We start from the raw sequence: 25,356 nt of genomic DNA, 5'->3' as shown, positions 1-25,356 counted from the left end.
TGTATATGATGCGGTCATAATTTTAAGCATATATTATAACAAATCCATTGACCTTATTTTGTAGGATGTTTGAGCCGGATAAATATCCCGGCCTTGATGATTATTACGAGGAGAAGCATCGTGCTGTGCTAGTGGAAAGAGGGGAGGTAATTATGTATCTACATTGTTGATTCTCATATTGTGAGTAGTTTAGAGAAGTATATAAATTGTGTGTGTGTTATTTGTAGGTTCCTCCAGTACTTCGTTTGAGAGGCCACAACCCACGTGAGTCCTTGAGGTATGACCGTCGCTACGAGCCTTATTTTAGAAGAATGGATCTTCTCCAGTTTGTGCTCAACTTTAAAGGCACACCACCATGGCTGAACTCGACGGCCATTACCGCCCTTACGGACCGTTGGAGACCGGAGACGCACTCTTTTCACCTTGCTCTTGGTGAGATGACCGTTACTTTGGAGGATATTGCGATGATCTCCGTTCTTCCGATCGAGGGCAGGGCTCTTATCGGGAAGGTGAGGTCTGAGGGGTGGCGACAAAGGGTTGCAGGTTTGGTTGGTGTTGAACCTCCCCCGTGGATTCATGAAACAAAGAAGGATCCTAGGCCATCTGGTGTTTTGTTCTCGTGGCTACAAGAACATTTTTACGAGTGCCCAGAGAATGCCAGTCCGGCTGTTGTGGAGAGGTACACCAGGGCTTACTTATGGAATCTTTTGACCCAAGTGGTGTTTCCTAACGGCACGGGAGACACAGCCTCGTGGATGTTCATAGACCCTCTTCGTAACTGGGATGTCAAGTGGAGTTGGGGGTCGGCGGCACTAGCCTTCTTGTACCGTCAGGTAATGATAATTTGATGCATTCTCATTATATGAAAGAATTTTTTTCCTGTGATTGTTTAATGTGTGTACAAATGTGCAGTTGGACGGAGCATGTATGAGGAGTAAGCCGAAATCTTGTCTTGGTGGTTTTGTTTGGGCCCTACAGATTTGGATGTGGGAGCGTATCCCTGCGGGCCGTAACTTCACCATTGCTCCGGAAGAACCTTGGGAGTGGCCTTTTGACGGGGATGAGGAGCGATATCCCACTATCGCATACACTTGGGCTAATGTCCAAGTGTCGAGTATCGCCGCCATGGGGCGGTATAAGGCATACATAAGCGAGCTTGACATGCTTACTTACAACTAGGTAATTATCAAATCCCTTGCCATCATTACAGATTTTTTTTGTTGTGCATGAGCTAGTGACATGTTGTGATGTAGGTTAATTGGAGGCCGTACATGGTACTTAGGCAGTTCCCTTTGAGCAATATGTGCCTTCGTGACCAACATCTTTGGCATGTGTGTTGCCCTATGATATGTTTTTTTGCGGTGGAGTGGCATCTTCCACATCGTGTTTCGAAGCAATTTGGACTACAACAACGCACCCCGCCGGAGTATGTTGAGACAAGTGTGGTGCTACATAGGTGAGAGTTTCTTGTACCATATGTTGATCAATGTGTAACCACGGAAAAATGAAAATGATGCCGATACTTCTCATGCTTTGTAGGACGAGCCGGCAACACAACAAGAATGTCATTAATTGGGAGGATCACCATCTTATGTGGGTAGACATGTGGAATGCTCAGAGGAATGCCCGAGTTGAAGATGATCACACACCTGACAACGACGAGGGGGCATATTTAAGGCATTTGGAGTGGCTTCGCAAAGAGTACAGAGTTATCCTTAAGGGTGCTTGGACTCGTGCCGATTGCTTGGAAGTAATGCCAAGTGAGGCTGCTGATGGTGCATTCAACAACTCTATTAGGGAGACCATTGGAGCGCACCTAGATTATGGCCCTCTGCATGACCGAGTGGTATGTCTTTTTGTCTCTTTTTTGAACATGTGACATTTCTTCATGAGTGGTGTGTCACTTAAGTTTTATTCAGGGCACGGAGCTATGGAGATGTATCAATGATAGTAATGTGGTGCTTGGCCGCGCACCTGGTAGAGAAACAGACGTTCTTGTTAGGAGTACTCTACAGGTTAGAGGCCCTCTTAATATGAACATGTGTCATGCGAACTATTTTTGCATATTTACATGTCAATGTCTTTGCCTCTGCAGAAGGTTGTGAATCGTTGCCGAACACTAGCCGCTTTACTTTCTTGCCATGGCGGTTCATCCACGGATGTGCATGCACGTGCTCAGTATAGAATGGATGTGTTGTCTTCCGCTCGTCCATCTTCGAGCCAAGCACGCGCTTCTTCCGCTCGTCCATCTTCCAGCCGAGCAGGTGCTTCTTCGAGCCGAGCACGGATTGATGAACAGGAAGATGAAGAGGAGGAGACAGACTACGATGCGGATCCGGACTATGTGGAGCTTGCGGCTTCGCAGATGGAAGATGCTCCACCGCCAACTCAACCTTCTCAGCCTTCTGAAGAAGCACACCGAGTTAGCTCAAGAACCATCCGACGTCCTGGATGGCAGAACACTCCAGAGGGCTACGTCAACAGGGGGAAGATGGCTGCAAAAAGAGGCAAGAAGTGAAGTGATGACTAATGCAAACTTGTTAGTTCTATATGTGGTGAACTAGAAATGTAGTGAGCGTTTCAGATGGAGCAAACTTGTTAGTTCTATATGTGATGAACTTCTTATGTTTTATGTCTGATGGATTTCTTAGTTCTATGTTAGCAAGACTTGGTAATTATTATGTAAGCTGCAATGCATGGGCCAAACGTCCAAAAGGCATGACGGAACACTCCTTCAATATCTTGGACATAGTGGTACATTCCTGGGTTTCTGTACGACATCGCTCCCAGCAACCTGGGTAGCATGTTGTAAGCCTCTTCCCATCCACCATACAACATTCTGAGAGCGACTTGCTTGGCCTTCCATGTCTTTCCGTACTTGACCTTATATCCGAATTTATCTTCAATCCAACTCATCAACAACTTCACTTTAATGGTTGGATCCTCGGCTATATGTTTCTGGTATTTATAACCAATGAATTCTGATGTTAGTTGACGGTGTGTCTTCCGTGCTTCTACGCCGGCGGTGTGCATTGGTGAGTGGCCTTGCAACTAGTTATCTTCCACCAACCATCTTTCATGAGTCTTCCATTGACTTTCCATTTGCATCTTTCTACCTCATATTTCACGGTGTATCGCTTGTTGCAGTCCGAGTGAACAACTATGAAAGGCCTGTGGTGTTTGACAGCATACTCACACAACCACATCCTGAATTCTAGCATGTGCTTGAACATCAAACCTTTCCTCACGTATGACATCGAAATCGCGTCGGGTGTACTACTTGGGAACTGTCTAGCCTCAATTGTCTTGCTCATGCCACCATCGACTATAGCCTTATCTGCAAGGCTAACATCACAAAACAAGGGAACTTTGTGATCCCTACCGGTGATGTTTGTGTACCACTCTGCTTCTTTCGCAGTCAAGCCATCCTCGTCCAACTCATTCACCAGGCCTTCATCATCCGAGTCATCCACACAAGCACGCTGATAGATAATGTTAGGATCCATGTCCTGCTGCCTTACTTCAGCCTCTACATCACCAACAATGTTGTGGTGCCTCTCATACTCTTCGTCGGAGTCATCGCCATCATCTTTCATCGGTGCACTACCTCCGAACTCATATTGGGGATACTCATTGGCTTCCGCTTCAACTTTATACTCAACAATAGGCGGCACACTACTAACCGGGTTCACATCATCTACTAAGGTTTGGTTCAAGTCAACATGAAAGAGAGGAGCCTTGACCACCTTACTTGCAAAGACTTCGAGTGACTTGACTTCTGAGGATGCAACAACCTCCTTATATGCAGCCCAATGCAAATTGGACTTGATAGGTATTGTCTTCATTCGACACTTGTGTGCCGACCCAACATCATATCTTCCTACTAATTCAACTTGATCACTTGCATCCACCCACTTTAATCTTATCCGTGTTTCTTCCACAACCTCTTCATAACTAGGGGTCTCAAGAAATATCAACACTTCCTCATACTTGTCAACAATATCCACATTCATGAATGCCTCTTTGTCAACATAATGAATATTCACAATCTTGTCCATCTAAAAAAATGGTAACATAAGTATAAGAAATGTACAATGCTAAATATACCACATTGCTAACAAAACACCTAACCCTAACCCTAAATCTTAACACTGGCCATAACCCTAACCCTAAATCTTAACATTAGCCATAACCCACAATAAGGTATGCTCAACAACATCAAAATGCAACACTATTGGAACAACAATACTCAAAACATCACATTATAGATCCATGCTCAAAACTAGGGTAAGGAACAACAAGAACAAATCAATCCAAATGGACAAATCCAACCAATACAAATTTGTGAGATGAAGGAGGTTACCTCAACGAACGGAAATGACACCGGATCCACGGACCAACCCAATCGATTTGCAAGGATTTGTGAGGGGCTAAGTGAGGGACACAAAGGGGGAAAAGGGCAAGAGCTCGGGATAGGCCAATGGGAGAGAAGAGAGTGAGTGGTGAGTGGTGGGTGAAAGCCCCGCGGCCACCTAAAATATCTGCACCAGAAACGCCACTGACTATGGCGTTTCCAGAAACGCTAGCTGGGTCGGCGTTTCCATCCTGCCACGTCAGCAGCCAACGCGTCCTTGGCCTGGCAGTGGGCCAGGGCAGAAACGCTAGCTTGCTCGGCGTTTCTATGTTGGGTGGAAATGCCACGGACCCTGGCGTTTCTAAAAGGGTCAAATCACGAAATACTTTCTCGTCGAGTTCAGTTTGTGACTATAAACGCAGAACAGTGATTTCGGCCACAAAACGCCCGATCCTAGCGCCCTACAAATTGGAGGCCGCCGCGGGTGAGTGCCCCACCTCCACTAGCGGCCACGTGGGCTTCGCCTGGTGAAGTCAACCATCGGCTCGAAAGTTGTGTAATCTCTTTAATTGTTTTCTCCCTTGGAGTTGTGCAATTTTGGCCCGGCAAACTGGAATTATTTATGTCAATAAAAGCTTGCCAGACTCACGTTTTGCATCTGCGTTGTTACCGTGGGTTTGATACCAAGGGTCACCTTCGGGGGGAAAGTTAGGGACTATCTACATCCGAAACCGGATCAAAGGTAATCAGCAACCAATGATCGGTATGACTGTACATGCACACAATCCCTACTCCGTGTGTTAACATCGATTATAAGAACTTAAAACTTCCTAATGATCCAACCCCATTCATGCAAGCCTTTCTTGATTTTTGACTTCACATAAACGCTCATCATTATTTTCCTTAGCCCATAAGTGAGAAGCTCTAGACTCGTGCTTGAGTATTGCATTGTATGAGTAAGTTAAGTGGGAAGTGGTACTTTTCAATTCTACGATGAAATTTAATAAAGAAATATTCCCTAGGTGTCATTTATTTTATATTCAAATGTATATATACTAGCACACCCCTCATTTAATTTACCGTTACGCCACTAGTAAGAAACCCTGCCAGGTAGCATTTCATTTTAGCTCCTTGATAAAATGTGTCAAAATATTGTTTTCTATATTGTTAACCATATTTAGATGGCCAAATTTACCCTTAATTAATTGATGGTTAAGATCAAATTTTCCTCTTCGCCAGGTAAGCAACTCTAGAAAGTTCTCGCCTCATTCGTGCTTCAAGTTATATTAACAAATCTACAGAATAAAACTAAAATGAAATAAGAAAAATACGGAAATATTTTCGACAATGATTGTTGCCAACAATGTACTAATAAGACAGAAAAAACTGATCAAATCCTACTGAAAAGACTTTTGTACATCTTCCGAGGAACTTGATGGCCAATACGAACCAGCAAACAATATAATGCCGCTCAAGTTCTCATAAATTCGGGCACCAGTATATCTTCTAACGGACCCGGGCAACAACATCACCTGCAGACGAAAACAAGATATCAAACATCAGGATCAAAACATAAATGTTCATTGGAAACATTAAGTAAGTTGTGTGTAAACTGAAACAAGTATACGTGAATCTACAATTAAATAAACTTATAGTCTACTGAAGTTAAAAACATCTCTCTCTCTCTCTCTCTCTCTCTCTCTCTCTCTCTCTCTCTCTCTCCCTGGGCATGCGCGTGTATTTTGCAAAAAAAAACGGAGAAAAACATTGTGATGAAAATAAACTGGAGTAACCAATTAGTTTGGACAAAATTACACACGGTTGAATATATATTGCTTAGCACTTTGACGTAGCTTTTCCAAAATGTTATAAAAATCTGAAGAGAATTGAGTTGATTAACATATTTGTGTATCTACCATATCACACAACTTGAAGTGCGAATTCCACGTTATACATTGAGAAGCAAAAAACAGATATTCAAAATACATGTTTTGGTGCTCCATATTTGTCTGCATGTTTTCTACAAATACGTGGGAGGGCCGGAGTCGGTGGCGAGGGATGGCAGCGAGTGGAAGCATGGTGTGCAGCAGCGGCTGGTGGAGGCCAGAGCCAAAAGGCGTGCGGCGGCAAGGGAGGAGCACGGCAGTGAGAGGAAGCAGCACTGGGCAGCGGGTAGAAGTGTTGTGCGCGGTAGTGGAGAGAGGTTTTGTGCGTGGTGGTTGTTGAAGATGTTGTAACAACACGTACGGCGGAGCTGAGTGCCGGCAAGGCAGGAGGCAACAATGAGGGGGCAGAGGGCAGCGACAAGGTAGAGCATGTGAGTTGCTGAATAGGCTACTGTACAACTTGTAAAGGGGATTGTTGTTTTATTCTAAGTTGGACCGTGGATAAGCTATTAGACCCCTCTAATAAGAAGTGTACAATATATAGTAGAGTTGTGTATTAAATGTAGAAATTAGAAAAATGTAGTAAATTTGTGAGTTGAATATTAAAATCCCAAATTACAACATTTATATAGAACTTTACTGCATTTTGTATATTGGTTTATTAGGGGCGTATAATAACTATGAATTACAATTCTACACAGCTTATAATATAGTTACTCGCTCCTTGTATATGTATCCAATTATTACTTAACACAAATCATAACAAAGTTCTGATAATATCTGTTAAAATAATAGATGCAGATTTTGCCCCCAAACATTTAAATATAAATACTTGCATGTATATCTGAATGCAATACATACATACCTTTGCTTTGACGGGTGTAAATATAAAAATCAGTTAATTGCATACAAGTGAATTTTTAGGCAAAAATATGTAAGTATTATATACATTGGTAATGCATGGCTGAAAAACTTAATTCCTAGTGCTTACCTCCACTTAACCACAGCCATCGCCAAGGTTCCAATGGCCCCTAATATCCCAATAAAACTCCTGATGTAGACTTTCTCTGAAACCTCATACACCGCAGATATTGTCACTGCAGCAATCGACATGCCTGCCGCCACCCTCATGGCAGACTTCGCCATCTTCTTCTCCATGAGCCCGACGAATGTCAATACAATAAGAAGCACGTACCCAACATAAAGCCCCAATCTTATGAACTCAGGATAATCGCCCTTGGAGGTACCACTTAAGTTTGTGAAGGAAAGGACAACTAAATCCTCCAAATATTGTGGACACAAAGTTTTGAACAACCACACCATTCTGCATGAAATGGAAACAAACTGAAAATGCTTGCTCCTAGAATATATGCAAAACACACATGTCAAAACATTTGAATTTGACAAATTATTTCCATCCAGTAAATCCAGGGATCTCTTACTCCACCCTTCAACTGCATCAAGTTTTTCTCAAGTTGCTTTAACGAACAAAATAAAATTATCTAGTGATTTCGTCACATGAAAATTTACGGGGAGTGTACATTAGCTTCAGCCTAACTTATTTTTTTTCTTTTTAGGTAGAATTGTTTTGATGTTTTCCTGAGAAGTAAGGTAGCTATTATTCATGTACATTAATCTTGTAGGTAGCTTAAGGTGTTCCACATTCATTGATAAGGCGGTCTTGTCTTGTGTATTGCACGTCACCTAGCGTTATTGTAATTAATATTTGCATGATTCAAAAGTTATGTAGTGATTACTATTAAATTAGAAACTGTGTGAATAGTAGAAGACATCTCATACAATATTGTAGAGAAAGGATTATCTTATTAAGAGATCATATATTAGCTAAGAGAAGACAATACCTTTTTTTTTTATTTCTCTCTACCACCTAACCAATGATCTTACATGGCATTGTTATATAGCATTATTATACACACCCTAACAAGTTACTCAACGGCCTACTTGTCCCCCATCCGGCCGCTACATGAGAGATATGATGATGTTATCACATGCTGCTATGTAGAAAGTAATAATAAAACACTCACATGTGAAGATATTAATAATTCAGAAATATTAGCTTTATGATAAACTATACTTTTGGATGTTATATTAGTAACATGTACCAGTTAATGATTAATTAGAGTCAGGAGTAGAAAGATGCCTGGACAGGCCAAAAAACGTTTTGATATTCTTAACCCAAATGCAAGAAAAGTCATGAGCACAGCAACCCGGCTGGCCCAGCTCTTGTTCTGCCCCTATTGTATTTTCCATATATTTAAAATGTTACTAGTATATTTTCATATAAATGCATGCAAAAGGCTGAAATTACGAGGAGACCCTATGTAACTTACAAACCTAGGTGATTTCCACCTCTACACCAGTCTGTAGTATCAATCTGTAACTTACGTCCGCAACTGTAGAACCGCACAGGATCCGTGCTTACAACTCAAAACTTTATAAGGAGAAACATCTAATGGAAAGGAACACATGCACTTACGTTATCAGCCACCAGTATACCAACTGCATATGCATCGGCTCCTCGGCATTTTATATATAGTAACAAGTCTTCCTTGCAGCCATCTGATCTACTACATTTACTATGTTCCCAGCAATGGCACACGTCTGTTTCCAGCTTCAGTGTGCGGATTGGTAATTGCAATTTAGTTTCCTGTCAATAACGAGTACAAGTCCAAACTTCAATTCCTCGCAAATAAAAAAGGTCCAAACTTCAATCTACGTAAACAAATCATATTATGGACGAAAGAAGAAAAATTATGTCAGGCAAAAATATTCATACTGGTTATTGCACATGTAAAAGTAGTCTCATAGAATAAAAATAGCCGTATGCATCACATATAACATGGTACAGAATCCATGTGTTCACTGTTCGTTTTGAAATGAAACATAGCCTCGTAGAATTAAAATAATAAGTTCTACGTGGAACGTACACAGGTTTGCATTGCTTTATGTGAATGTTTGGAAACGTGGGCATGCACTTACAGTAAGGTTTCTTGTGAGATGTGCTGCCACAAAAGCGTCCAACTCCGCGTCTCTGTCTCGAGCAGTGAAACTCTGCCTCAGATGCAGTAGCACGCCCCTAAACCTAATCTTAAGGGTATGATCATCATCTCCTTCACCATTGAGACTGCTATAGCCGAGACTAGCTTCGTCTAACAGGTTGACATGGTGGCCAAATAACAACTCTTCCTTCACAGCGTACACAGATAGAAATCGCCGTCCTAACAGACAATGGTGACAGTCACGCATGGGTCTCTCGAATCTTTCCATACATGATCTCAATCCAACTGCAGATAGTGCTCTCTCCCTAATCCCTTCCCATATCTGCCGGGCTAACTGGGAAAGGTAAGATCCAGCTCCCTGTCAATAGCGAGTAAGATATAAGTCGAAGTTTAATTTGAAACTGAGTGATGCGAAAATGTTCATGATTATTATTGCTTCCATAACACCTAAACAAATGCACAGAGTTTTGAAGCACCGAGAAAGTTCCCAGACATGATGTTTTATAGAAGCACCTCTCCATGCCCTGGCAACCAATAATACAACAGCCTCTCTTGCTTCAGTTTATCAGCAACGATCTTATTCAGCACCTAAAAGCCTCTTTAATCCTTCTCCTCAACTTTTACTCCTCAAACACCAACTCAAACTTAACTCTTTCAATTTTGAGGTGTCCAAAATTTGTGCACCTAGCCCGGAAAAAACAAAAATGCACGCAAACTAGTCTTTTCAAACACGATGTCAAACCAGATTAAGATAACTCACTTCTGAATCATACAGAACACTACCACATTAAACATAGAAGTACTACAATTAAACAAACTACCACTTAATTTACCTATACTAGCGACTAAAAGAGCTACAAAGTAATCTAATACTTGTCGGACGAGATTTCAATGACCAGCTCTTTGACAATGGCGTAGCTAGCCAATTGAGGCAGGTGGTCTAACAGTAGAAATATCCATATATAGATCTATTTATTGACCAAATAAACCCATGTCACATAAAGGATATGGTGAAACTCCAGGTGGTCCCCTATTCACCCCTAGTTCGCCCCTAAGGCTAGTTAGGCTAGTCATAGTGGAGAGTAACTTAGACTAGTAACATGCATATGTTACTAGTCTATGCTATTACCTTCATAGTGGAGAGTAACACGTATATGGTATCATGCAAGCCATCATTTATTAAGATATAGACTCATTTTGCCATGGGATGTGTTATGTTACAGTAACATATTATGTTACTTCAACCATCTCTCTCCTCATTAAATACATGTCATGTAAGCAAACTTTTCTTGGGGTGTGTTATGTTACTTGCTAAGTTACTCCCACTATGACCAGCCTTATAGTGGGAGTAACTTAGCTAGTAACATAGCGCACTCCAAGAAATTTTTGCTTATGTGGCAAGTATTAAATATGAGGTGGTAACATAATATGTTACTGTAACATAGTGCTTCCCAAGACAAGATGAGTCTACAAGCTAATAAATGAAGCCATCTATGACACTACTATCATGTTACTTTGCATTATGAAGATAGTAACTTAGACTGGTATCATGCATATGACACTAGTCTAAGTTACTCCCCACTATGACCAGCCTAAGCCTTTCTCTTTCCCCTTGCCAGAGCCCGAAGCCTCGGTGTCGTGGGTGCCCCTCGGACATGGTACATGCTCTTTGTAGATGGAGCCAAGCACGTTAGAGTCTAGGTCGACGGACAAATCTTCCCGTGCCCAGTCCTCCCTCAACTATGGACGGCCTCTTCTTCATGTGTGGCTGTGAGGATTCCTCAAACGCAAGGTATCAATGCCTCCACCGAGAGCACATCGGCGATAGCGGCGGTGTCGATGCCTCCGCCTAGACCTGCACCTCTTCCACTTGGTTTTCAGCGAGCGCTGCCTCCTCCTCCCACATCTCCATCTCAGCGAGCTCCCAGGGCTCGAGCTCTCCCATGGCATCATCTTCCTCCATCTCCCTCTGCCTCTTCCGACAATGAGCTCGAATCCGACGATAGCGTCGTGACGGCGGCCCCGGTCATTCGGGTGGCAATCTCAGCCAAATACTGCACCAACAGCTGCATTGAGACGCTCTATAGCCTCTGAACCTTGACGCCGACTGTGGGGTGGACCTGCGAGGCGGTGTTGGCATGCTCCGCCTAGAGCTACACATTCATCGCTTGGTTTTTAGCAAGTGACACCACTTTCTCCGCCTCCATCTCCATTTTAGCGACCTCACATGGCTAAAGTTTACCCTCCACATCATCCTCCTCCATCTCCTCTTCCTCCTTCACCACCATTTCCTCCTCCTTCAACAAGCTTGAATCATACGGTGGCCACCATGTCCACTTGGTTGGCGATATCGGACTGATGCTTCTCCAGGACGATCATCATTCATCGAACCATGGCACTGACTATGTGGTGGCTTTAGGAGATGCACCGATGATTTGAGCGGTGGGCACAATTTGGGCTCGAATCGGGCATCCGCTGGGGTTTGATGGTTGTATTCAGGCAGGCCCATGGATGTGGCATCCGCAGTGGTGCCATAAATGCCATTGCCATGATGTTTGAGGGAGGAAAGAGAGAGGGTTTAATGAGATTAGGGGGCTTCCAATATTCGAGTAGGGAGAGGTTCTTTTGAGGAATAAGTCCTCAAAATTAAGAGTTCAATAATTTGAGTGATGGGCTAGTTGGGGTTAATTTCCTCAAAACGGAAATTGTAGGGAGTTAAACAGTTTTGAAGGAAGAGAGTGGTTGTTCTACATCCCAGCTCGGTGCACCCACGCTACACCCACGCAAGAAAATATTCAAACAAATCTGAAATTTTGTGGGAATGATAATGAGCAAATGCTATAGATGCTTGCAAAGTTTGGTGGTCAAATGACCTCCGAGGAGCTCTGTACAAAAAAAAAACAAAATTGCTGAAAAATACCCAAAATTTATGTGCACTGTTTGAGCACAAGTTGTAATTTTATTTTATTTTTGTGCAGAACTCCTCGGATGACATTTGACCACAAAATTTTGCAACCATCTATAACATTTGTCCATAATCCTTTCCACAAATTTTTAGATTTTTTTCGAAATGTTTTGGTATGTTATCTTGCTTGGGTGTAGCGTGGGTGCACCGAGCTGGGGTTCATCCAGTACTTTAAGGGAAGGGCTAGAGATGCTCTAAGGGAGATGAAGGTAGCTTAAGTTTAAAAAAAAAGACCGAAGGTAGCTCCCACGGGCTGCAAATATAGGATAAAAGAGACAACAACTTTTTTGACACAGGAACCATACAACAATTGTCTACGGTATTTCATTTAGTATAAAAAGTAACAAGAAAAAAAGCCCTAAGCATAGAATAAAAATAATAAACTCGCTGAGAGAATGTTTGATGAAAATTTGAAGCTTGCTTTGGGGGCTCAGCTCCATCCTTTGTACCTGTGGAGCAGAATTCGGAACAATCAGTATATAAATCATATCTCAGATATGGGTGTCGATCCAATTCTTTAGGCAAGCTGAGTGTTTTTTTTTCAAGCTGTGACCAACTAGATTCAGATTATGCGTGAGATTGAATCTCCAGGAGTCAGTAGTTCACTCTTGATTCTAACAAGAATCACCTCACAAAGGAATTCAACGCAACAAAAGGAGTATCATTCGTGGACCAAAAATATGTTTTTTTTTCTCGGACGATCCAAAACATGGATAGGGTTCCATTATGAAACAGATAAAATAACAAAAGAAAGAATAGCACAGCACCCATGAGAATCAACATAACGGTTTTCTTAACCAGTAATATCGAAGTTATTGGTGATTTGCTTAGTATTCGTATGTAAAAAGAAGAGTAGATAATTACTTTAAAAGTGTGCAAGACGAGAGCACGATCCACTAAGGCACCAGATTAACAACAATAATATTTTTTCTCAAGAAGGCGGTAACCCTGGCCAGACTATGCATCATTGTGACCAACAATAATCACATATATCCACCGCAAAAAAATCATATATGATAAAAAAATTGATCTCCCCAAACAAAGTTAATTCATACTGAGACCAGCTTACTTGAGCGCAACGTGGTTTGCCGTTATTGATGGTGCCCTCCTCAATTCTACTTGCCTCATCTTGCGCATGTTGCACCAGGTCCCGGTGCGACGTTCCTTCTTTGACTCCATGTCCAGCACCAGCAGCCCACCTCTCATCCGCTTCCCGTATCTGCATCTCCAGTCTCCGTACTTGATCTCTCCTAGCTCGCTCTTGATCTAGCCGTGCCCGCGCTGCAGTTCTCCGCTCTTCACCTCTCCTAGCTCGCTCTTGCAGGTATGCCCTCTCATTCTCCAGTTTATTTCTCCTCCAGTCTGCCACCAAAGCAATCATCCGTGCCTGATGATCTTTCCGAGCCTGCTCTTGCGGGTCCCAGGTCCTTGCTTCATCGACCTGGCTGCGCTCTTCGGAGTTCATCTCCGTCGCCAGGAATCTCCTCACTCACTCTCCCTTCTTTGGCTAGTGTTGTTGGTCGTTGGAGAGTAAACAAGGGGCACGCTGTGATCTTTGTTCGGGAGAAAAATGGTGCTGGAATGCCTGGCTAAAGGCCACCCGAAATTCTCTCGAACCTGGACTCTGGACCCTTTTGTCTAATGCTGGATTTGCCCTTGCGTGGCTCAGAGTCTGGAGAACATGACAACATGCATAAACTATCAATAGGGACTGCCCTACAATTTCACATAATAGGAGAAACCTCCCTCACCGTATGCTCCAGCCAGGTAAATGTCATCATAAAGATTTGTTGCATTAGGAATATAATTGTATAGCTATTATGTCTTTTGACCACTTCTTTTTGCATGATAATATGTGTCTTGTTTCTTGTTCCTTGCGATATGAAGATACGGATAACCCGATGCGATTAAAAAAAGCCAAATATGTCTACGTGCATGAGAGAGAGCGTGCCGTCCTTCGCTAGCTAGCAAGAAAATAGTGAAAAAGAGACATTCTCTAGTAAATTCAGTCCTTCAACACATTGTCCAAACGTGAGATTTGAGATTTCTAGGGGCCTCCCGATTAGATCTATGCCCTAGTGCCATCATGTTATGTACATTACATTTGTTATGTTTAACTTTGATTCTAAGTAGACGTGATCTGCAGAATTTTTTACGCTGCCGGCCGTGCGTCAGTGCACACGGCATGCTGCTAAGTACAAAAGATCATGCAGCTGATCCAAGATTTCTTAGACTTAGAGGGCAATTATCTTTTTTCTAGAGGGTAGGAGTAATTAACATCGGTTCCTTTTTATGTGGCTTGCGCTTTACTCTGTCTTTTTCTACTCGGGAGCAGGAACCGATGTTAAATTTTTTTTCTTTAACGGTCACCGGTGGGGAAGCCCGAGTAGAAAAATCCAACGTATGGACCTAACAACAATTAAATCCCTGCTCGTTGTCGCTTTCACATCTATATAATTTTTTGAAGCTACAGTAAGCAACGAGGTGCCTTGTATGGACGACATGGACGGTATCTCCTTGCACGGGTCATTCTGAGAGCTTTCCTCTCCACCTCTCCAGCCAACAGCAAAATGAAGACGGGCCTTCTGCCGAAGAAGGTGGAGCCGCCAGCGGGCTTGACGCTGAGCGCTGTGGTGGAGACCATAGCCGTTATATGCATGGTAACGGTTCTCATCTTCCTCCCCTCTCTGTCTATCTGTACATCGATCAATCTTCATACATATCCTGCTTGTTCGTCCTAAGATAAATTCTTGTATGCTTGGTCTCTCGGTTCTTCCCACATCCGAAATCACCGAGCATACTATGGTTGTTCTTAAAATACCAAGTTTTAGACTGTTTTTTCGATACTGAATTTAACGAGGTCCAGATTTTACCGAACTTGTCTTTAATGCTTCATCGTCTTAAATAATACAACCTCTATAACTGCAAAATCGTCTTATGTTAAGTTATAGAGGACGTAGTATCTGTTAAACTAGGCAAAGATGTGCATATATGGTAAATTGGTAATTAGCCCATAATTCATAATTCATATTCACCATGGGGTGTGGATGAGCGCTCAGCTCAGTGGTCAGGGTGTAGTGTTGCCACCCAGCCGGCGCGGGTTCCAACCTTGGTTCTTACACCGTGTCTCACATCTTCTTCTTTAATAAAAATCATTAGGGGCTTCTCTCCCTATTGGTCGAGTTTTTTTATTCGAATAAGAAATGTTCCGAAAGCATGCTGGCCTCACAATGCCTAATACATTTCACATACCGTTTTCATGAAGGATTTTATGGATCAATAATAGTTCTCGTTTTTGTGTGTGCAGAAAACAGCAATGGTATGCGCGGGCTGCTATTTTGTTTTCGTTTCTTACGTCGCAGTAACATACACTCATAGCTGGGCAGAGAAGCTACAGATGTTACCACTCTTCCTTTTGGCATTAACCGTCCCGTTGCTTGGAAAAGTTATAATCCGAGAGCGGCAACATAGTTGTGGGTGATACACCGCCTCTCTGTCTCACTCTCACTCTCGTTATCATTTCTGTGTGTTCTCCTGGTACAAACTGATATTCGGTAGCAGTGTGACTCTTGTTTTCACATAATATAAGCATGAGAAACACTGTCCTTATATTCGATTTTTGTCCCCTTGTTGTAAAATCATTTGAATCTAGGTTGTGTGATGTATGAATCTTGACAGCAGCCCGCAAAATAAATGACTTAGTTTAATAACCTAATGTTGATTGAATTTTTCATTAGTAGAAAGAATTTTCCCTATTCTCATGGCAGTTCTTGAGGTCGCGCTAGGTAATTGCCGATGGGTATTTACTTGGTTTGTATTCCGTAAACTTCTACTACCTCTTGCACTGTGACGTGTGTTGAACACGTTGTGATGGCTTTATTTATAAAGTCAGGCTGCTGCTTTATTTAGGGATAGGGTATGCATGCGTGCATTCATAAGGGTAGATGTATGTGCCTATGTATAAGCGTCTGCATCTGTACTGTGTCCAAAAAAGATTGTGGGCAAAAGAGAAAAGATGGGAATTGACTCCTCATTCGCAACAAAAGAGATGCGACTACAAGACAAACGCAACAGTTACGACGGGAGATAAGATGAAAAGGAAGAGCGAAAAATGCCAGTGGTGATGGGCTTCACGGAGCCTGATAATGAAATACAATTTTTCACAGCACAAAAAATTGATTTTCTTTTTGTGAATACACATTCACATGTATATTATGTACCTTTGAACTTTAATACTATTATACTTTCACACGTGGCATACAGGAACGCGCACTCCCCACCCACGTGCCCATCAATGTTCATTATATTTGGAGCGGGAAGCCCCTTCTTTTCCATTTTCCTGTTCATTATATTTTTTTCGTTGTCTTTTTTTATTTTTCCTTATTTAAATCAAATTCGGTATTTTCAAAAATGTTTATTATTATGGAAAAAACGTAAATTTATAAAAATCTCAAAATTTAAAATATATTGAGGAATTTTTAAAATTCACGAATTTTCAAAAAATGTTCACAAAAATGAGAAAACAAAGTGTGCACTAATTTTGCGAAAATGTTCATGACATTCACGAAATATATGCCGACTCCAAAAAATGTATGTGAATTTATTAAAATGAATATTTTTGTTTTTGTAATTTTATGAACTTTTTACAATTTGATAAATACATATTGAATTGGACGAACAATGTTTCAATTTGATGAAATTTTTTGGAAATTCATGATTCTTTTAAACATTGATGAACAGATTTTTAGTTGTGATGAATATTTCTTATATTTTATGAACAATTGTGGATTACAATTAACAATTTTTTAATTTGATGAAATTTTTCTAAATTGAAAGAACAATTTTTTAATTCGGTGAACAGTTTTTGAATTTGATGAAAACAAATGTTCACAATTTTAAAAAGAAAGTTCAGGAATTTGAAAAAATATTCATGAAAAAAAATGACAAAGAACAAAGAAAAAGAAAAAACAAGCATGGAAAAAGAAAGGAAAAAGAAATTAAAAAAAGAAAAACAAGAATAAACGGTCAAGCCAATTCACTAAGCGAGCGTAGTGTGTGTGTGTGTGTGTGTGTGTGTGTGTGTGTGTGTGTGTGTGTGTGCGAGCAAAAAAAACCAAGTATGTATTTCGAGATGGGCTGATTTTTTTATTAGGCCAGAAATTTGGTTTTTCTGTACAGCCAGCAAATCACATGAAAAAATCAAATGAAATTTTATAAATTCTTACTCAACACGTACAAGTTTCCAAGGAATTGTTTCAAAAGAACGAGCTTAGTGGAGCTCGTCCACCATACGTCTGCGCTCAAAGGAAGAGCCACTTCTCGAAGAAAGAAATTAACGCATCTCAGGATCAGGCCACCTTTAGATCACCACCCGTAGTTCCCACCGGTCAGAATAACGCCTTGGCACCCCTCCTTCACGCGTGAAGCCTCGGAACCAAACGATCAAAACATACTTAGTCCACAAAAATTCCTTACTTCGAGGGAATAAAAATTATTCATCTACCACTAACAAGTCGCGAGTAACTTATTGGAAAGCAATCAATGAAAAGGAATCTACATTGACTATTTGCCTATTGACATACACCTCTCGACCCAACGTGTCTACATGAACACCATGCTCGTCGAAGATGTTGGGAAAATACTCATCTACAGCAACATTTCGCCTGTTGACGGATCCCAGTGAGACATCAAACGCCAGAACAAGACGCCAAGGAAGGAGCTACCCCAGCATCCAACCTGAAGAATATATAAGATAGAGGCGTTCACGAGTATCTACACCAGACTTACTCAGACCTGCTCTATTACGAGTACTCATCGGGGGCTATTGATGATGTCAAATCACTTATCGGCTTGCCTTCACTACGAAGGTAGGCGTCTAAAATCCGGGATACCCAGTAGACACCAGAAGATGCTCCACCGCACCAGGAGGATTCATGCCATCATACAACGCATCGGGAATCAAGAAATTCTCTGCAAACATGTAATAAGGTCCCAAACGTGTTGTGAACTCATAACAGATCGACTCCAATCTCTGCATGCCCCATGCATCGACATCGAAGCCTTCCATAAGTTGTTCTATATAAGGGTTACATGGGGCATGGGAGAGGGACACCTTCTCCCATGCCATAGTTTAGCATAGACCACCTAGAAGGACCGTTCGCTTGAGCTTAAAATGAAGGGACACCTACAAACACCCTCGCCATATCAGGCTTTGAAGACTGTAATAACCACTCGCCGCCCAAAGCGAGATTTGGTAACCGCTAAGGAACATCATTTTGGACATGACCCCGCGTAGAGCAAGTTTGTAATCCTTCACCACCATCCAGAGAGTTGGAGAAATTGGGTCATGCCGCAGAACAAACAAATAGATCGATGTCACAACACCAAGTCATCCTACTGCTTCTCTTGATTAACACACAAACTGCCAGCCTCCAAAAAGAGTCAACAACACTCAAAGGACTTTGTTTCTTTGTAAGGCTTGGAGCTATGTGTTTTAGGAAAATGAAACCTTCGGTTTACATAAGGCATTCAAAAGATATCGGTTGGTGCTTCTTCTTGGTCGATGGCTTGAAAACTGCTCGGAAATTTCCACCAATTCTTGGGACGTCCTATTTAGAACTTCACGTGGCAATTTAGCATTAAAGCACACACTGGGCAGCGACCCACTTAGTGCTTTGCCAGGCAATTTTCCTTTATAATCGTTTTCTCATTCGATTTTTTTCAATTGGTTTATTATTTTGGACTGTTTTTATTTAAGAAATTTCAAAAAAAAAAGAATGATGACTAATTTGTTAATGAATATGAAAAAATATATCATAAATTTAAAAATGTAAATGTGAATGCTTGGGGATAAGAATTATCAACAGGTCCTTCTACGAAAAAAGTAGAATAGATAAAAAAGGCATGGGTGACAAATTCATATCATGCAACAAGTATGAAAGTGAATTTTTCTAAAACTCACAAATATTTTAAAATTATGAACATTTTAAAATTCAGCAGAATTTTGAAATTTGTAAAATAAAATAAAATTAATGGACATTATTCTTAAAAATTAAAAAAAATCTAAAATAATAAAGAACAGGAAGTGAAAAAACAATCATGAAGGAAAATCTCCATGTCAAAAAGATGCACCAAATGTTCACAATGCTCATGAATAATTTTAAGAAAAAATGATCAAAAAATAAAACACATATATGAAAAATTTGGAAAAGACGTGACCAAATGGAATCTATGGGCCAGCCCATTACAAACCTAACGCTAGGAAGGCGTGGGCGCTTTCTACCGATATTCAAGTACGTGGCGCCTTAAGTCAAAACTAAACATAACCACCGAAACAATACTTGGCAGATGTCCCATAGGATCATACCAAGACATAGCTACCCTAAAAATAATTAGACATAGATAATAAACATCCACGAAATGATGCAAGCAATGCTTAGAGGCATAGGCTAGGGAGTTGGCTTGCCTTAACCAAAAGGGTCTTGAAAAAAAATGTGAAGGCTTTGGGGATCAGAAATGTCAACGGGGCCATCTTATCATCTCAAATGCCCCTGTTTTGAATATTGTTTTTCTATCTCGTCTTTTATTCCCCTAAAAATAATTAGACATAGATAATAAACATCCACGAAATGATGCAAGCAATGCTTAGAGGCATAGGCTAGGGAGTTGGCTTGCCTTAACCAAAAGGGTCTTGAAAAAAAAATGTGAAGGCTTTGGGGATCAGAAATGTCAACGGGGCCATCTTATCATCTCAAATGCCCCTGTTTTGAATATTGTTTTTCTATCTCGTCTTTTATTCCCCCCCCCCCCCCCCCACCAATTTGAAAAAATCATGTCAACTTCCCCATGTCTTATTGGCTTACCAAACAAAATTATATTGCCAATAAAGTAATGATTCAATCGAGAAATGAAGTATATTTTGGTGCACAATCATATTCATTCACTAGAGTATTTGTGCATCCGTTGCAAATCCATGTACAATTACCTGAAGTATACGGGCAATTACCATTCACTCCAATTACCTAGTATATACCTGAGTTGAAGAAGTCCAGTTTTCAAGATAAATGGTCCAGGAGACGCATGAGTAGAAGAAAAGAAGTTGTGAGAATACAAAATGATCATCAGAGATGAGGAAATTTCCATTTCTAATTGAGTCTTAATCTTAAGACAACATTTGTATCACGCTTGCATCCACGAACTAAAGAAACACTTGTCGAGTACCTTTGTTGGGCACAAGTATCATACAAACATCGTCACTTGAGAAGTAGCAACACACCTTTGTTGGTTGCAATTATCATACAAACATGATCATTTGAGAAGTAGCAGCACATACTTTATTCTGTGGCAATGCACGAGCATTCAACTAGCCTAATAAGCATGTAAATGTTGGCATACCAAACAATTAATCATGGAACCATCTCACCATGTAGGTTATTTTTTAATGAAATTAGAATTTTAACAGGATAAAATAAATCGTAATCTTTTATGGAATTATTGTGAATCCATTCCCATAGAATATTGGCTTATTAAATCCTTCAATTCAAAGTTACTCTTGACCATCAAAAGAAATGGATTAGTTGGACCATCTTGGTCGACAAAATCAAGAGTTTTGTTAATTATGGAATTTTTAGACAGAGGTGATTGTTTGTTTAGAATGGATTATGTTGACCATCTTGTGCGGTGAAGTGTCCACTGTCACTCGTTCCTCACCAAACCCACCAAAATCCCCAATTCCCAATCCGGGCCACTCCAATGGCGCCGCCGCCAACCTCCAACCCAGCACCACCGCCGGAGCCGCCGTCCCTTCCGGTCCATGACCTCGCCCGCCTGAAATATTCCTCCGCCTCCCCGCCGCCGCCGACCTTACCCGCGCCTCCACCGCTTGCGCCTCCTTCCGCAGCGTCATCTCCGGCCACGCCTTCCTCCGCTGATACTGCGTCGTCAACCTGCCGCCTCTCGTCGGCATGGTCCACAATCCCTTCATCCCAGCTCAGCCGCAGCACCCCTCCACCGTCCCAGCCCGCGCCTTCCCCACCTTCGACTTCTCCTGCTCCTCCTTCCTGTTAGAGTTAACCTTGTTGTCTAGGTATTCATCATGTTTATTTTGTCGCATTAGTTCGTTGATGCATGTAGTTCAAACTTTAGTTAGCAGCATGCACAAAGCTCCCTAGAGTTGCAGCGGCCGAGTCTTGTGGCAGATAGAGTGTGGAGCTATAAGCGTTAAGTGTGCCGTTGCGTGGGCAAGCTCCTAGTATGCTACAGACTTGGGAATGACTCAAGCTTGTGACGTGCGTGAGCTGCTGGAGTAAGATGCGGGTCAAGCCGATATGTGTGGCTGGTCCGTTGTGGGCGCGTGGATGCATAAGTGGAGTAGTGCGTGCATGCAGCTAGGAAGTTGGTCAGTTGGTTAGTGCGTGGGGTGTGTTGGCGAGTGATTTGGCTACTAAAGCCCATGTATCTGTGTTGTGTTTCAGTGTGCGTCTTCTTTTACCTCCAGCTCGTGTGTCGTCTACCTCCAGCTAGTGTGTGTGTGTGTCCGGGAAAACCCAACACTTCCTCCCCTCCACCGCCGGCCGTTCCTGGAGTGAAATTGACTTCCTTGACGGAGGGGCCCTCCTTGCCGGCGCCCCGGTCAAAGAAGAAGCCGGCAAACGCTTCCTCGTGGTCGCTGAGCTTTGTGACTTACAGTACAGCCAATTTTTGGTCAGGGACCTCGCCATGTGCGACCCCGTGCACCGCCGCTACATCCTGCTGCCTGCCGTCCCCGACCACCTGAAAGCACTGGTCCGTAGACCGGACCTCCTCATGCTGGAGACTTTCGTTGCTCCCGGCGAGGATAAGGAGAACCCTTTATCATTCAGAGTGGTGTGCTTGGCACAATGCAGAATAAATCTGCTGATGCTGGTCTTCTCCTGTTTGGATGGACAATGGCACATTCGTACTCAGTGGTGGTGCCAGGACCAGAAGTCTGTGATGTCATCTCAAATATGTGATGTCAAATATATGTGTTTTCACCAATTTTACATAAAAATTACATGATTTCTACTTGTGTACAAAGGATTTGCCAAAAACCTGTGTATTCAATTGGCCACGCTACTCTCAACGTGGCTTCACCACCAATCGTACTTATGATCAATGGAGTGCTCAGGCTACTATTGGCTCATTTGAGAACTCTGAGCCTTGGTTGTCCTATCGTCGGTACGTCCATAGATGCTTCTGCTGGCGTTTGCATTTCATGAAGAAGTTGCTTCTCCTTGACACACACATCATGGAGTTCTCTGTTGTCAACCTCCCACCTGAACAACCACCGAACCGCAATTATGTCATCGTCGAGGCAGCGGACGGAATGCTCGGGATGCTCACTAAACGCTATGATGAGTACAAAGAAGATGACCGATGTTGGCTGAAGTATTCAATTCTAAGAAATAACCAATGGTACTCGGAGAAGGTCATCCTGTTGCTGGTAAAGCATGCTGCTCTTGTTGGTGTAGCTGGGGGATACCTGCTCGTGGAAGCGTTGTACACCCCATCTACACAACACATGCTTAAATTTGGATTATCTTCCGTGGACGTCAAGACGTTGCAGGTCGAGTTGTTCGCTGAGCTTAGCAAACCCAACATGTATGGTCGACTATATGCTGGTTTGCCACCATCATTGTGTGCACCAACTATTTGAAGTGGTGAGTTTGTTATCTACTCTTTTCTTACTATTATATAATCTGGTCTCAGTGTTATACAACAAAGCAATATGTTGTAGGGATTTGTTTAATAGTAGCATGCTTTGTTGCTTATTTGCTTGCAACCAGTACTTGTTATGGATGCAGCCAATTCATATCCTGCCTAGTGTATTATGACTCGTCTGCAATTTAATACGTAGTTAATTGGTGTTATGTATTGTTGGTGCATTTTGGGATAATGTACTATCCAAATTACATGTAACTGGAAGCTTTACTAACCTCGGAAAGCAATTCTCATCAAGTGAACGCACATATGACCATCTTATGACTTCAATCACTGCATTACTTATAAAAGGAAACAACTTTACTGTCATCTTCTAGTAATCCAAAGTTGGCATCGGGCTTGTATATTGACTGGCCCTTGTTTTGACCAGCATGCTCAGATCATTTTCAATTTATTGCCTTAATCAATACATTTGTATCTTTATATATAACATTTGTATTAGTATAATCAAATAACATCAACCCCTTGTTTGCTCTCTAAGTAGCAATTTTAAAACCGATGAAATAGTTCTCTCAGATTGTTTTTACATGGTTACAGTCCACTGGCTCTTTCATAAACCCTTGAATGTCTAAAAGAATAGGTTTGCCCTGCTAAAAATATGAGTTTGCTTGATGCAGTGTGATCATGCAATGACAATATCTAAACGAAACAGTGTATGTATTACTGAATGAAATGATTTGGCTTGGGTGAACTAGATAGCAGATTGGTTTCAAGACACCATGTGTTGTGGATGAGGAAAAGATTTGGGGCAGGGAACATCGTACATGTGCAACTGAATTTACATACCAGATCGTTTCACTCAGCAAAAGCATGCTTAGAGAAAAATGCATTTTGGAGCAGATCTATGGTGCAATTGAGCTTTCAGAGCGATGTTGCAATTGAGTTTTTTTTTTCTGAACTGATAAACAGCTAGGAAGTTCCTGCATATAGTGAAAGTATCATAGGACTACAAGGAGAATAATAGTATTATTCTAAGAAAGACCGGCGTACTGTTTGTTTCCTCCCTAATATCAAACTTTTAAATAGCGCGCTAAGCCTCTTAGTGGCGGACCTCTTCTAAATGCCATAGCGGTGCTATAGCGAGCTATTTAAAATGTTTGCTCATGTGTTTGGACAAAAAAACCTTAGCGCAGGACCTCATATAAACGCTATAGCAGGCTATTTAAAACCATGCCTAATATATTCAATCAATTGCCTTTTCTTATGATGACCTTTCTACACCTAAAGTTCTTACTGTTTCTAGTATTTCCATAATTCCTTAGCTCTCATTCTTCTCTCCTCTGGATGCATCTTCGTATTCATCCATTAGTTTTAACACATCTTCCTCTATCTGACCCTCTTTGTTATATAAATTTCTGGCGGCGTAGTTTATCTGTTCCTTTTTTAATTGATAAATATTGAATAATAAGCTGCTTACTCATTCATTTTTCTTTGGATTTAACCCGAAGAAACAAACTAAATTGGTTTGTTGAATAAAAATTTCATCTTATTGATGTGTTATCATGTAAGCTTCAGGTTGTGAAGCCACGTGCACATTTTGATACACATTTGCAAACTTCGGTTTGTCGCTTCATGCCATATGCACATTAAAATGATGCAAACTAGCTATTGATCTATCTGATGTTGTTATATAATTGGTAGGCTTGTATTCATGTGCTTTCTATTATGTTCCCATGTGTGGTAAATTCATCTTGTTTCATCTATCCACAGGCACGAGCAACACTTGGAAAGAAGGTCGATTCCACGGAGCACATCAAGTTGCAGAAAGAGGAAGTGATACCAGAATGAGTCGTATTTACTAGTCCAACGCTTGAGTTAACTCTGAAGCAAGCTGAAGATGTTGTTTGCTTTTGATGCTATGGTAGATATGAGGTGCCTGGATAAAGTTCTCTGCTCAAGTGTAACCTATGCCCTAATCGACAGTAGAATAGACTTGTTTTGACTTCTTCTTTAAGTTTGTATATTTTGTCTTTAAAGGATTTGAGGTATTTTTGTATGTATGTCATCCACCTGATTACAAGCTTGAGATGTGCATCATCAATCGTCTGCCTTTTTTTCTTTTGAATTTTATCGAGTATAGTGGACACTGGTTGTGACTAAATCTCAATGACTGCGTACTCTGCTTTTGGAAAAGCAAGCAGAGTACTCTGTTTTTGGAGTTTCAGCTCTCTTGTTACTCCCTGCTTCCAACAAGATCGATGATGTATATTAACGACTAAAAGGATACATGAGTGAGAAAGCTGCGAGGGCCAAACAAACTTCATTTGGTCATTATGTTTATGTCACCTGGATCATTCTAATTTCTGTGAAAAGCCTCTACATTTATATTTGTGCTTAAGGGCATGCACCCTCCTCCCCCACCCCGCCCTTCAATTGCCACTTTCTTGGCAG

The 25,356-nt window shown here is 41.5% G+C and overlaps 1 protein-coding gene and 1 pseudogene across 1 annotated transcript; both read left to right on the top strand.

The window, feature by feature from the left end:
• The first annotated feature begins 1,343 nt into the window (after positions 1–1,343).
• LOC147957048 (uncharacterized) lies at positions 1,344–2,626 on the top strand. The gene is made up of 4 exons (XM_087536769.1): positions 1,344–1,456; positions 1,540–1,846; positions 1,920–2,015; positions 2,096–2,626. Exons 1-4 carry the CDS (start codon positions 1,344–1,346, stop codon positions 2,516–2,518), a joined length of 939 nt encoding a protein of 312 aa, XP_087392895.1. The 3' UTR covers positions 2,519–2,626.
• Positions 2,627–20,976: 18,350 nt separating this feature from the next.
• Positions 20,977–22,900, top strand: LOC147957047 (uncharacterized; annotated as a pseudogene).
• The last annotated feature ends 2,456 nt before the right edge of the window (positions 22,901–25,356 follow it).

The sequence above is a fragment of the Triticum urartu genome, chromosome 7A (assembly GCF_056163025.1).
Source record: "Triticum urartu cultivar PI428250 chromosome 7A, HENAU_Tu73, whole genome shotgun sequence".
In the NCBI taxonomy this organism is placed as follows: domain Eukaryota; kingdom Viridiplantae; phylum Streptophyta; class Magnoliopsida; order Poales; family Poaceae; genus Triticum; species Triticum urartu.
The sequence above is the reverse complement of the archived record's forward strand: the minus strand, read 5'-3'. Positions and strand labels throughout refer to the sequence as shown.

Excerpts from the sequence above, each read along its gene's own strand:
- LOC147957048 (XM_087536769.1), top strand. The coding sequence starts at position 1,344 with ATGATATGTTTTTTTGCGGTGGAGTGGCATCTTCCACATCGTGTTTCG. Across the intron at positions 1,457-1,539 it reads ACAAGTGTGGTGCTACATAG|GACGAGCCGGCAACACAACA; the intron begins GTGAGAGTTTCT and ends CATGCTTTGTAG. Across the intron at positions 2,016-2,095 it reads TTGTTAGGAGTACTCTACAG|AAGGTTGTGAATCGTTGCCG; the intron begins GTTAGAGGCCCT and ends TTGCCTCTGCAG.